This window comes from Hetaerina americana, unplaced genomic scaffold, assembly GCF_022747635.1.
Source record: "Hetaerina americana unplaced genomic scaffold, ioHetAmer1.1.p SCAF_2, whole genome shotgun sequence".
Classification (NCBI taxonomy): Eukaryota; Metazoa; Arthropoda; class Insecta; order Odonata; family Calopterygidae; genus Hetaerina; species Hetaerina americana.
In genome coordinates, this window is record NW_027286763.1 from 57,590,491 (window position 1) to 57,605,178 (window position 14,688).

The following is a 14,688-nucleotide window of genomic DNA, read 5'->3' on the forward strand; positions in this document are numbered from 1 at the left end:
CCCATAAAAAAAACATTGCTTTTAACTTCACGAAGTAAGCTGTTAAACATAACTTCCTAATTATGCGTGCAGTGCAGCTAACAAACTTTCATGATATTGCTTGCTTATATGAAGGACAACATGGACTGTTTTTGCAAGTCCTAACACTATTAATTATCATAAAACACACTAAATAGCAACTAGATTACAGGATATAAGAAATGTCATCAAGAAAAACTTGCTAACATGATTTTTTCAATGATTCAGCATGAGTTAAGGACAGATACTCAGTGTGAAGAATTTTATCATTTCATTTCGTCATACTTACCATACTGGCAGAGGGAAACATTGAAAAGGCCATTTGGAGCGCATGGTGGACCGGATGGACAGAAACATATGTTATCTGGATTACTGTCAATGTCAGCAAACACATTAATTGGAGGAGTAAATCTGTATCCCTTTATCCCACGGCAACCAGCATTATCAATCTCTTCCTGCAAATGAAATTATGCTAGTGTAGTTATGAATTTTCATATACTCTACATTTTTAACCACATACCGTATATTTACATAGTTAATATTTGCAGTTTTATTGCAATAGCTCAAGGCTTTTTAAAGAGCAATTCAAATGCATACATATTGTTGAAAAGAATGAATATATTATAATTCAATTTCAAAGAGAGCACTCTTTCTCTCCATCATGCCACTTCTTGAAAATCTGGTTTGAGTTCAATCATTTATTTCATGTATTCTGCAGTAAATGCTCTCTGAGACATGCAATGATAGAAAATATACTCTTAAAGATCTGGAGAGCACTTTTGAAGGTTGATCATAATGAATAATTCACCATACAGAGGCAGTTCTAGGATGATCCATGAAAAATTATGCATATTCTTCAGTGCTTTAGAAATGACTCTGGCAAATAAAACAAGTGCTTTCCAACAGTATCTGCTTCAGAGCTTGATAACTTCTTCTATGGAAATTGAATTCCCAACTCATACCATTTGAAATACCAACCTTCTTCATTCTTCTACCCACCAACCCAACAACTTATTTGGACATTGCTTCAACTTTATTATGTCTCAATAGCCCTCCTCCATCTAATTTGCCTATCTTGTTCAAGTTTTTTTGACAACTACCATATTTTACCATCGATAACTCGTGCGTTGTCTGTACAAAAATGCTCAGATGATTAAAAAAATGACAATGTGCGTTATGTAATGAAAATTGAAAAAATCCAAACATGGGCATATTTTTACATACACTGTATATAATTTTAACGAGCATATACGAGGGTCATCCGGAAAGTAGTACCCGTTCGTGAAATAAAGACACAAAAGTAAATATTAACAAACATAAAAAATTTTATTTGAAAGAGGATACTTTAAACTACTTCTCAGCATAATCTCCAAGCAAATTAAGGCATTTGTCATAACGTGTGACAAGTTTCTGTATTCCTGCTGCATAGTCCTTCGCCGCCAGCTCATTGAGATACGCGAGGGACCCATCTTGCACAAATTTTTGCATAATGCAGATGGTGTTTAACAATTTCATGAACAATTGTTCGAGAAACATTGGGAAAATGCTCACAGATGTCATCAATTGTGACGCGCCGATCGTTCCTCACGAATTCGTCAACTGAGCTCACCAGTTGGTCTGTAATGACAGACGGTCTCCCCGAACGCTCATCGTCGTGTGTGTTCCCCCTCCCCATGTTGAAGTTGCGACACCACCGCCGAACAGACGACTCGTCCATTACATTGTCTCCATACACCTCCTTTAATTGGCGATGAAATTCACATGGGCGAACGTTTCTTGCATTGAGGAATTTAATCACTGCCCTCACTTCACAACTGGCGGCGTTCTCAATTTTTTTAAACATTGTAAACAATCACAGAAACAACACAGGCAATGCTAGCGTCACGCAACTTGGCTCAGAGAAGGCAGACAAGCCACTGAAGCTATCATATATATATATATATATATATATATGTGCATACAGATGCATGGCAACTATACACATTAATGATAACTATGAATCCTTGGGTGCCCTATACAAAATCATGATAACTACCAAGTTCTGGGTGAGCTTTATACATAAGGTGTGCGTTATCGATGGGAAAATACAGTAATTCCCTATTCCCACCTCATCCATAACTTCTTACATCTTCCCCTGCTCATCTGACTATTTTATTCTTCTACAAATCCATATCTCAAAAGCAGCTGGACTACTATTATCTTTGTTCTTAGACCTCAAGATTCTAAAGTAATCTCATGCTAAATTAAAATAACTTCAATAACCTTCTTCACATTTCTCATCATGGTCCCATTTATTACTTTTATCCATTTTGTATTATTTTTTACACTAATCTAATAATATCCTGACGTCTTTACTACCATGCTCCATTTTATTCAACTGCTAGGTGCATGAAGTACTAAACCTGATTTAATTTAAGCCTCCACAATTTCATGCATAACTTAATAATTATTGGTTTCAAAAATCCATTACTTTTACTTTCATTTAAATCAATCATAACCTTATATTTAACTATTGAAATCCTTTTAGTTTACACATCTGTTTACATCATTCATTGTAATATCATACTTACAATAATGGCAATGCTTAAGGGTCACTGTCTAGCTAAATATTTATGTATAAAAAGCAGTCACTCATTTTCAAAACAATTAGTAGCTTTATTAGCTCATCACCTACCTGCTATCCCAATAACATCTCCCATTCCCCTCAAATCATTTCATCTACATAAGCATGCACCCAAAAGCCTAAGCATTATAGGACAGCCTTGTCTCACCTCCACCTATTACTTTCCATTCTGATCATTGACTACCTTTCTGTAAATAGTTATAATGAGTTGTTGCAAAATCGACTTGATACTTATGCTAAACAATGTTAAATTATTTGACTAATTTGATCATCTATACCCACCTAATTTTTTTATGAATATAGAATCAAGAAAATCTAATTAAATTAAATAAAATTATATTCAAGGAATCCAAACAAAAGAATTGAATACATAAATTAATTAGTTGGAATAAAATAAACAGTGCAAATTGAAAGTCCTGAATGATTGCAAGATTACAAATTTAATTTCCTAACAATTAAGGTATATGAATTGTAATTTTTTCACTTGATCCTATATTTCTACTTTTTGAATCTCAATATATGAGTCAAGCCATTCTGCTTTTCCTTGTCATCCATAATTAGTCTTTCTGATGCATTAAATCTTCACTACTGAGTAAAATGAATATGTTTCACTACTCTCTTTTCTTTGAGTTATGAGTTAATTCTCTTAAGCTGCATGAAAGCACTCTCAAGTAAAAATTGTTATGATTATGTATATACCTGGAATACAAGTGGCAGCCTTCTACAGAGATCCTTCTCGTACACATACACAGTCGAATTTTTGGTAAGCCCCGGAGGGAAGAGGGAGCCATCACTTGCTTCAAGGCTGTTACATTCATCAGTATTCCAATGTTTCATTTGAGAATTGCCATTGTAGCGATTGATTAGGCCATAACGGGTGACATCATCTCTCCCGGTGAAGATTGTGACAACATCTTTCGATGTTCCATTCTTCTGCTCAGAAAAAAATGAAAATTAAATTTAAGTATATTTAATATAGGCGTAAATAACAATTTCATTGAAAAAAATATTTATATCACTAATGCTACCAATAATAAAAGTGCCATTTTTATATAACTATCATTTTTATTCAATGAATTCTTTATAGTATAAGGTGAAATGGACTTGTGAACTGCAACTGTAGGGCTATGGTAAGAGTTATTCCTATTTGGTGACTAAAATTAAAAGGAAAACTCAGGTAATGATGGATCATATGTATTTGTTAGCATACAGCAGCATTACCAATTTATAGTGATACTCATAAAAAAATGGCACATGCAGTGGCATGTATTACATAATATGTAAGTATATATTATGGTCAGAGATGGTGAGCTTAGGAATATAAAATAATCCATTGAATCTTGATTTTTTTATGACATCATCTTCTAATTTGCGATTAATGTGTGTTTTTCTAATTATATTGCATTTAAACTCATCTTATCAACTTCTACAACTGCTCAAGATGAACATGAACAAAGAGAGTAGCCAAGGTGGCATAAGCAGATTACCCAGAATCATAGTCTCTATTAATATCAAATGAAAATCAAGGCAATAAAACATGCATTTCAGTAATTAATAGAGGTTTATGCCTTAAGCTTTTATAGATATAAACCATATCACTACATTAATTTTCATAGATAAACTGCTGGCTTGAATGATTAAGCAGTAAATAAGAGTAGTTTAAAATTTGTTCAGTAATTAAAGTTAGGTAAGAGCTTTTTATTTCTTGGCAATATACCTTGTGCATCTCAGGAATACCATTGCATTGAACAAAAAGTAGTAAACTCTTAGGAATCTGTGTTTTCATCATCAATTATTTTCCTTCACTTAGATATACATGTGATTGGTCCTTTAGAAACTTAATACCTTTTTTGCCCCTCCATATCCATAATATATGTTTATTCATAATTGTCATAATATTTTTTAAATAAAGTGAAGATTGTAAAAACATTCCGTAGCTGAAATGGCATACATTTGAAGCAGAAACTAGCCAAGCAAACAAAATCCAAAATATTCCATGACACAAGTAGGTATTCAAATAACATACCCCATATAGGAGGCCAAATTCTTCATAAGGGAGTTTCTGTTCCTTTGGAACAACATCCTTTGCAAGTTTAAGAAGTGGATCTTCATAACCCCAGAGCAACTGGCCAATGGAAACCTCTACAAATGGCTTTATCTTAAGGATGTCCATGATGGAAGCCATGGCTAGACGAAGGAATCGAGCTGCATGCTTACTCTGGGAAGTTGCACTCTGACAAAATAAATAAATATTACATTCATTTTGATTAGTTACATAATGAATAATTGTAATATTATGGCTTTCAGAATTATATGTTTATATGGAAAAGTATGCAGCATTCTTTTTTATCAATGCTTTTAATCATCTCTAGGCTAAAAAAGAACTCTTAGAATGCCTTGGAGTAACCTAATACATATAAAATAATATTCCTAATTTAATAATAATAATATAGGTATTTCATTGACAAATGAGCCATGGGTATAGCGTTTAAAGTTAATTTTTAAGTAACAAATTTGAAAAAATTGCCATGGTATTTATGATTTAAAAAATTATTAAATCATTTTGAAAATATTTATCCAAAAATAAATTGTTGCTTGTGAAGCAGAGGAAGAAATTTTATTGACTGGTTTTTTTACCATATGCAAAACAGACTTAATCCAGCTCATTAAATCTTTAAATTTTAGCTCAGAAAAGGGCTACTAAGTCATAAAGATAACATTTTATTTTCCAAATACTAGTGGTCTAATGGCAATGCTATTTATATTCACAATTACATCACAAAAGGATGGCTATAAAAACTTAATACATATATAGTAAGTTTTAACTACTAATATATATTCTCAACTAAGCACTAAAGTACTATGTGGTAAACTAAAACCTGATCAAATGTCATCATTTCCAACACTGAAATAGCTTTGGGTGAGTTTTAACTAGTTTGATACGCATCCTTGTATCTCTGTATGATAATCCGAATTAGCAGAAAAATATTGAGCTATGCATGTAAAGGGTAAATTCTAAGACTCTAATTCAAAGTTTTAATGAAAATCAGTGTGATGCACAAAACATTTTGGAAATATACCCCAGAGAAGGTGGCTGTGGATAAAGGTAATGCTGAGTCCTTTAAATAACATACAGATTGGCTTCTATATAATAAGATGAAATCATACTCACCAGCATTGGAATGTTCGGCACTATCACAAGATCATCTTCTGAGCCAGCAGATGCTGCTGCATCAAAGTAATACATCTTCCTTTGTTGAAATGTTATTGTTCCATTCTTGTGTGGCCTGAGGTTGACCTTTTCCCACTTCTCCCTAAAAAAACAAGAGGCAACCAATATGAATGCTAATGAAAATAAATAAAAATTACAACCTTGCACCAAATTTTTGAAGAAGCTCAACTTAAGCACTTTCTGAGGGTACTGGAAATTAGGATTTGAAGGCATAAAGTACACCATCTAATCCTAATGGTGGAAAAGTCACATGAGGTGCCATTGAAGTTATAGCCAATGAGAGGGAAATTAAATACTGATGTCAAGGACCGATGGTATGCACCCACCACCAAAATTTTCAACCCAGAGGTTCCTTCAATCGGTTAGGACAGAGCTCACCTGGACCGTCATAAGAGATTTTGTTCCTCTAGCTACGGCCAAGACAAAAAATTCTGCTCGTGGATTAAACAGGATACTATAAAATTTGTAACAAAACTCGCGCTTGGCACCTCCATAAAGCCGTCCCAAATGTGGAAACGCGCCGATCCTTCGTTGATCACCGCCGTTATTCCAAATTCTTCATTCGCCGTGACTATGAAAACTACGCGCCGACTGTCTCCTCTAATATTTCCTCTAGCCCCAAAAATTCTAGTCCTTTATCAATCAGCACTGTAATCGTCCTCAAATTCCCAAAGCACTCTCATATAGTACCGAAAATGCTGCGGCTTCAGAGAAATCCAAACTCTTTCTAAAATTCTTTTCCGATTGCCTGCAGCCTACTTCTAACCACAGTATTACAGTATTACCGCTTCAAAGAAATTAAATATCAAATAGCAGTCCATTCGTACTTCTAAACAATTGTCGCTCCCATAGTATCATATTGCTCCCCAGTTTGGTCCACCTTATCCCCAACTAATCTAAAATCCCTCGATTGTATCTCTCAATTCTTCGCCAAAATAGTCAAACACCGAGTCCCACACGTCCGCAATATGTCCTTAAACGCTGTTCTGTCTTCTTTATCCATTTCTAGCCCCCAAACCGCAGACTTAAAGCTGATTTAAAACTCCACCACAACACCCTAAACTCGACTGTTCATTTCCCTGAGCTACTCTCTCTCTTAAACTTCAGGCTACCAACTCGATCCTCGCGCACTCACTCCTGACTCATTTTCTTATTCCTAGGATATCTCCCACTAAGCGCTCACCTTTATTTCGCCTCTCCTCCCTTCTAAATTCAATACCCCACACTTTCGTTCCTTTTTATTTATTATACAATTTCAGCACTCAAGCTTTATCCCACCACTCAACAAATCAAATATTTCCCCAGTCCATGTTCGGTTCTCGTTGTTTACTGTTATGCTGTTATTGTGTCCTCTTACGTGTTTTTATTATATTTTTCACTGTAAATTGGTGCTACTTCTGTGTGTGGATAATGTTTTAAAATATATAAATGAATAAACCTGAAGATAATCTGATTCCTTCATTCTTTCGTCGCTAAAGATTAACTGAATTTGGTGTCTCCCAAAATGAATTTAAACATTCAGTCATTAAGTAAGAATCCGCATTATCAAGTAAAATTACTTTTCTAATTTTAAATGTTAAACTAAGATTCTAAGGTATATTTGCCGCCCACCATTTTTCTCTCTTAACAAAGTTCAAGGCATTTCAAGTTCATTTTTACTTGTAGAGGAAAAGTGATGTTTTTTTTAGGCTACCCGAGTGGACTTGAGGCAAGATCACCCCTTAAGAGGTGAGTGCAGAAGAGGTCCATCTCGAGGTCATCCGGTTGTGATTACATATACCTTGGAAAGAGAAAGTCAACATTACCTAATGCTATGACCATGATTTTTATCATACTTAACCACTAAAATATGAGTGATAGTTGAAGCATTAACTTTTATAAACTGTGCAAAAGGACAGGTGGAAAAATGGGAAGATAAATGATACGATAAATTCATCATTATTGATCCTAAGAAACATGATTTTAGTACTGCAAAATAATTCCTGATTTCCAACCATCCCTAAAACTGCTGGGCTTTCTCAAGACAATTACTTCATATCTAATATACATGTCAGACATGCACTTATGCCATTCCTTGAAGGAATAGCTAATCACGCGAGATAGGAGAACCACAAAGACCGAGGCAGTTAAGACTTTTCCCATGACGAAATGTATCTGCGCACTACCAGAGACGCGAGAAAAAACGAGCATAATTTTCTCCTGCTCGGGAAAGGAAATATGAATTTTATACGACTCAAAATCGCGAACTAAAAATAAATAGAGTGACTGTTGAAAAAATCCTTCAACTCATCGCCCGAAAAACCATTCAAACGACGAAATCTTTCCTACAATACTATAATCGTCAGAGCCAGCCGTTCCATCATACCTTATGCAAATGAATGATTTCTTAGGGAACAAATCAAGTGAATATTTGATTGACATGTTCTTTCACATTTTCCGATGCTGAAGCTGACAAAAACTTGAAGCGAACTCTCAGATGAGGTTCCATGGTGAATTTTCCTCCTCGGGAATAGGCATTGTGTGGGCGCCTTTCTTTTCACCAAAATGGTGAGGTTATCGTCTACTATTCAGGGTAGAGACGAGAAAGGCGAGATGAGGTGTGAAATACCTCAACACTTCACGGATCAAGAAGGTGGGGCAGAGAATAGTCACGAGTCACGATCGTGAGGTCGTCACCAAACTCGCTTCGAGATCCACTCCGACCCACTTCCCTGATTCAACCCAATGATGATTGGCGAGATAAATCAGCCCTAAAACAGTATGGGGGAATGAGAAGAAAGAACAAGCCTTTCTTCACTCGAAGAAGGGGGAGGAATCGATGAAGATATAAGAAGAAGCCAGAGGCTTGATTTGACATTAGATCCAGGAAACTGAGCTGGCCAATAAAGAAACGACCCGGGAAATTTGTAGAAGGAAGGGGAAGCCACTCTGCACCATGACAGAAGACACATTTTTTTTAGCAATTACAAGTCATTCCATTAGTTTTAGTTAGTTTGCTAAAATTATAGATTATATAAAATAAATTGCAATAATTCAAATATTACGATTTGAAAGTTATGATTTTTTGCAAGATTCGAGCATTAAAATTAAGAAAATCCAAACAAAGGTAGTTAAAAAGGAGCTCCTATATTTATAAATTGCCTCTTAAGTTACAATTAAAGCAGTTATTATACCCTCAACTCTCACGTAGAAGGTGGCTAGAGCAGATCCCGTATCCATTCGAGGTTTATACTCTGAATGGGTGGGGATATTAAAAAGTCTCGTCTCGCGATGCTCTTATTCCCCCTTCCTCACCCACCCCCGACGCTCGACCGCCGAAAGTGACGAAAGAAAAGGAAAGGCGAAACTGGACGAGGTGAAATTACGCGTGATCCGCGGGACTTTCGGAAACCTGCTGGAGCATCACAAGAGGGAGGGAGACACCATTTGTCACAGGAGCAGGTTGGCTAAACAGACTGCATTTTCTGAGGTTCACTGCTATTTTTTCGACTCGAGGCATCGAATCCCCCAGGCACCGAGTCGGAAGCATTGAGATATTGAGGAAGGAAGGCAAAGGGTTTAAGAGATCGAGACAAGGTTGCCGAAATAAATGGAAGGGAGGGTGGTTAGCAGCCCGAAGTAACGTCAAGTAACGGGAAGAAACGGTAATGATTTGGGCGGCATGGAGCCATTCCTTAACTAACAAATCTCAACAGAAGGTATTTAAACCAAATATTTATCACATAAGGTCATTCAGATGATTATCAAAAGAACTAATGTTGAGATGTGCAAAAGAACTAATGTGATTCATTCCCAAGAAAGGCACAAATTACTTCCTTCATGGATTAAATTTAATAGACAAAAGATAATCAACCAATCGTAGTAATAAAATGGTTATGATCAAATTGTATAACATCGGTAATGGGCAGTATATATTTATTTCCTTTTTTGAATGGTCCTTTAGGTTGCAGTTATGTTTTCGATTTAAATGACATTAGTTGATTGCTTGAGAGCTGAAAATATCAACATCCCCTCTTTCACAGCAAATACTTATTAAGTAGAAATAAATGCCTATTAAACACGGGGAGAAATCAAATCGATGCAAAAATGGATTAAATAAAATTACAGAATTTTCAATACTCCAGAAGGATATTTCAAAGCTATGACTTCCTAAACATTTTTTGGACAATTTCAAAAAATATCAAATGCGAGGGCAGTTTGACAAAGGAGCACATAAATATGAAGTGGAGTTAGGAATAGTAGTAGTGTTTAGGGGAGGCGACCGACAGCTGAGATGTGGAGTTAGGAGTACTACAAGTAATAAAATGCATATATTCAGGCTTCCTTAACGCAGCACAGAAAAAAGTACTCCCATTATAAAACCCTTCCCTTCTTTGTTTGTCGCCATCTACTCAAATGATGTATTTTTAAGTTGAGCGTTAGTTTCATCTCATCCAACTGAGAACCATGGGTAAACAACAAAACTCCATCACCAAACATCTTTAATACGCTATCTGAAATTCTATTCCATGGGGCTCCAGGGAGGCTCTAAGAATGTTTGTTTTTCAACAGGGTCTATGGCCAATAATCCATTGCGGCTTCTATATATGAGTGGCGGCTGCATCAGGATAGGCGAGCTTTTCCTCTGACGTCCCTCTTGCAAGTTATTTTTAAAAAATTAATAACCATTCCCCGAGACAAATCAAAGCTACTCATTCCTGGCAAACTAGTTTTTACTGGTATTTCATCATGTCTTCCCAGAAGGAAAGAATTACCAGCCTTTCGCTGAACTTTTCATGAGTAAAGAGCAATTTAATGTCGGTGTATCTGCGTAGTGGCATAAGTTGGTTTGGCTGCATTTCAGTATTTGCCACCTTATATTAAATTAAAAGAAATGAGCATTTTGGACTTGGGGTAGACAGATGGCTTTCTGTTTTTGCGGAAAATTTCATCCAATACCATATTATTTTTAAGAAATGAGACAATAATGAATATTTTTATTGCTCCTTAATCAAAATCTCGTAATATAATTGTTTTAAATTATTAAGCGAAAAAAGAGAAAACTGACGTTTCCTCACCGAAACAAGGGTAAAATTGAAAAATTGACAACATTGTGACAAGAAGAACTTCGAAGAAGTCGAGAAAATGAGAAACTTGTTGCAGGGCTGATTATATCGAATATTGTTTTTGTTCCTGACCACAGAATCATTTAACTGATTGCCGAGCGTGGCCAGGTGGGCTAAATTTAGTCACAATAAATATTTAACTTAAGCCCACAGAAGTTCTTTGCATAATTATTTGTCATCATTAAAAAAAATGTAACTATGTAAATATATATACGTATATATACATAATTTACTTATTTACTTTAATATATTACTTACTATTATATTTATATTTACTATTATATAATATTATATTTTATAAATGTATTATACACACGCATACACGGAGTTAAAAACAAAGGTAGGTTGTCTGTTAAGCCCTTGAAGAACGAACCTTCGGAAATAGTCAAAATAAATTCAATGAACCTAGCTTAGAAAATAATTGTAATCATTACAAGATTCCTTGTTACTTAATTTGAGAGGTTAGGAGTCTTTGTTTTGAACGCGACGGGTTACCTGGGTAGTTTTTATTCTTGGAAAGCGATAAAATGGTTGCATAATTTTATTTTCTTAATAGCACTTAAGTTAGTGACGCGAGATCAAGAAATTTTGGATCGAAAGAAAGAAGACCAAGTTCCGACATCTCTCTCGACTCTCATTTTCACTTTCAAATATTTCGACACAGACGACCTCTTTTAATTTTACGGTACTTAAATAAGTACACAGTACGGGAAGCATTTTAGAGCTTTAATTCAACTACTTCCCCAGGAAAAACGATAAAAAATTAATCAAAAGAACCAGATTTCTACAAAACTTTTGACACCCAAATTTAAAGATTTTCTTCCATGAGTTTTAGAGTGTGGCGATGATTTTTTCCCGGCGAAATAAAAATCTTTTACAGAAAAATGATCGAGGAAACCTTTTGTAGAGATAAGCACCGAAATAGACACGTTGTAACCTTGTTGCTGAATAAATACTCATTTAAGTAATTCGGTGGAGAATGGGCTAAACGCAGCGATCAACAAATGCCCCCTTTTAGATCCTCTAAACAAATGATTTGTCATTACCAGCACTCTTTCACAATAAAGTTTTGAAGCATTTCCCTTAATTATTCAAAGAAAGTTTGAATAAGTAATCGGTAACCTCAACCTTTGAGTGTTTGCCATTCCCTTCATTTGCACTAATGCGTGGCTAAGTCTTCCTGCCGCTTCAATCCCCGACCCTTAACCGCGCGGCCCTCATCGCGAAAACTTAAGCGAACAGGTTATAAATGGAGCTGGCCGATCGATCACTCCTCTTACTCCCTCTCTTCCTCCCAATGCAACAAACTTGAACTCCAGATCCAATCAGCCTGTGATTCTTTTATGTTAAATTAACCCTTTCCTATAATATTGATTAGCCTGAGACACTTTTTAACATGGGAATTTAATAAAGAGCCTTTAAATGCATAATTTATTTGTTATAATAGCAGAAATGTTTAAATATTCCTTTTTTATTCTATACATTAAACGCCGCTCAGGTTTTGAATTATTCAATTAAAGCAATCCGTTTCAATGATTTTAATATTTTCATCATAATTTATTTATTTTGCTGCTTATCAAATAGCATCACCCGGCAAAGAATTGAATCATTAGATACGAAGGGTAAAAACAAACCAGCATTATAACTTTATACATTTTAAATGACAATGAGAGGCAGAATTACGAAGTTACATCCAAAGCTAACGCTAAAATGATAAAAATAGATCGTTGAATTTTGTTACTGCTATGTCCCATGAAGTTCAACGTAGGCGTGACAGTCATGAATGGAAATTCCCAGCGAGATGAGATATAAGAATTTTTTTCCTTGCGATCGGACATCTGTTTTACGGAAGCGTCAGGAAATGATTGCTTCTGGACGAATACCATCGCGCTGAATTCGTAAGATATTAAAGAAAAGAAAAACATCGGGATCGTGTGTGACACTGAGAATACATTTTTTGTATCGAAATTTTCTAACCCAATAATCAGTGCCGGAGGGAGTAAAAGAGCACTGTTTCATGTAAATATTCACGATACTAATCTTTTTTTTTCAAAATCACTTCAAATGTTTACACTGAAATGTGCTAAACTATGTAACCTATGAAAAAAGAAATTATCGAAAATTACATGCCTCTAAATCATAGAGACGAAAAATACTCTTGATACTTCCCCGAGAGAGAATAATTTCAGTTTTCCTTTGAATGACGAAAACCATCATTAACATTTTGTTTCTGATAAACCTTCTTACACGTGCCTCCTTTCATTAAGAATATCCTTAGAATCCTAATTAATATTTGACTACATTAGAAATCATAGAAAATACGCCAGTAAAATGAGATATCCTGATACAGGAATTTAAATCCATCAATGCATAAAATAGATAGACCTTACACAAGCCTGCACCTCATTTCAGTGTCCACCTATCAAAATAAGAGCTGTTTTTCATATGATTCCTGTCTGATATATTCCATACTGGTTTACTATATTCCATATATTTAAGAGATTCAGAACTTATTAATGCAATTTGATTTTTTTTAATCATTCTACTAGTGATCATGGCCATCCGCAGCTGAAAACCTGCGTAGTTTCTCGTAAAATCTTTTCATTAATATTTCTCTTTAACCTTGGTTAGAGGTTCCAAAAATTTTTCGTGGAACCATTTGGCGGCTAAAATAAATGAAAGACTATGGGTTCTCAAATTATATTGCTCACTAAATATGCCTATCTGATTTACATAAAAGTTTTAATATCAACGATAACAGAGTAAATAACTCTGTAAGTTTTCCATCCAGACGTGGTGTCTTACAGTTCTTATGATTTGATTTTGGCAAATGATTTTTATCTCATGCCACAATATTCTGTGACAAGAAATGGCAACATCCGACCAAGTCACGTGGATATTCTTGCGACTGAAATTATTGGTCCTTCAATGATATCTGCACCTTATTTTACATTGAGACGGTAAATATTCATTCGTAAAACCATAACATAATTTCCCGGACATTTATTTCTGCCGTGCGATAGGCTAAAGCGTATGATGGCAGGGTTCCAAGGGATACCCTGAGACAACCACATTTCAAGTCCAGACATAGCAATTTTCGGTAAATCCGCAATTTGTAGGAAACACTACTCGTAGATGACACAGAGGGAGGTCCTATCCCAATTGTGTGAATGTTACATGCCATAGGGCTTCGTTCGAGACTAAGCCTAACCTTATGTACCAAAAGCCATCCTTCGAGTAGGTGACTGTTGTCATTTCCATTTTCCATGCTGTTTTTCGCAGCGTATTTAGCTAGCAGATAGAGTACTGACTGCTAGTCAAGAAACTTTATAGACTGGTGAAGGATGTCTCGGCAGTTTCAGGCTGAAGCAAGGGAGGGATGACACCCCAAAAACATTATCCTTCGGTGTTTCCGTTAAAACCAGGCGTACTTAAGTTGATGACATAGTTACGAGGTCGGTCTAGACCTCGTAAACCAAGACACGGTTTCGCCATCTATATGGTTTAGTTCTGGCACGCAAAGAAAAGTCAGGTTTATAATATACGTATTCAGAGTCTCTCGTGTATAATTATGAGGCTTAAAAGAAACATTCTTTTAAAATCTGACCTATTTCCTCGAGTGAAACTACTGGCGCAATTCAAAATCTTTATACATGTCTCACCTAGATCGGCTCTTTCACCTAGCCAATCAGTCTATTATCCCCGCCAAA

The 14,688-nt window shown here is 35.5% G+C and overlaps 1 protein-coding gene across 4 annotated transcripts in view; it reads right to left on the minus strand.

Annotated features, from left to right (window-relative positions):
* Nucleotides 1–14,688, minus strand: part of LOC139687454 (scavenger receptor class B member 1-like) — a 212,641-nt gene that overhangs the window by 12,058 nt on the left and 185,895 nt on the right. For all 4 annotated transcript variants that reach the window (XM_071584620.1, XM_071584619.1, XM_071584617.1 and 1 more), the window contains 4 exons: nucleotides 5,814–5,955; nucleotides 4,668–4,874; nucleotides 3,341–3,574; nucleotides 308–473 (listed from right to left, as the gene is read on the minus strand). In XM_071584620.1, the coding sequence (XP_071440721.1) occupies nucleotides 308–473; nucleotides 3,341–3,574; nucleotides 4,668–4,874; nucleotides 5,814–5,955 (749 nt within the window). The remainder of the gene's footprint in view (nucleotides 1–307; nucleotides 474–3,340; nucleotides 3,575–4,667; nucleotides 4,875–5,813; nucleotides 5,956–14,688) is intronic.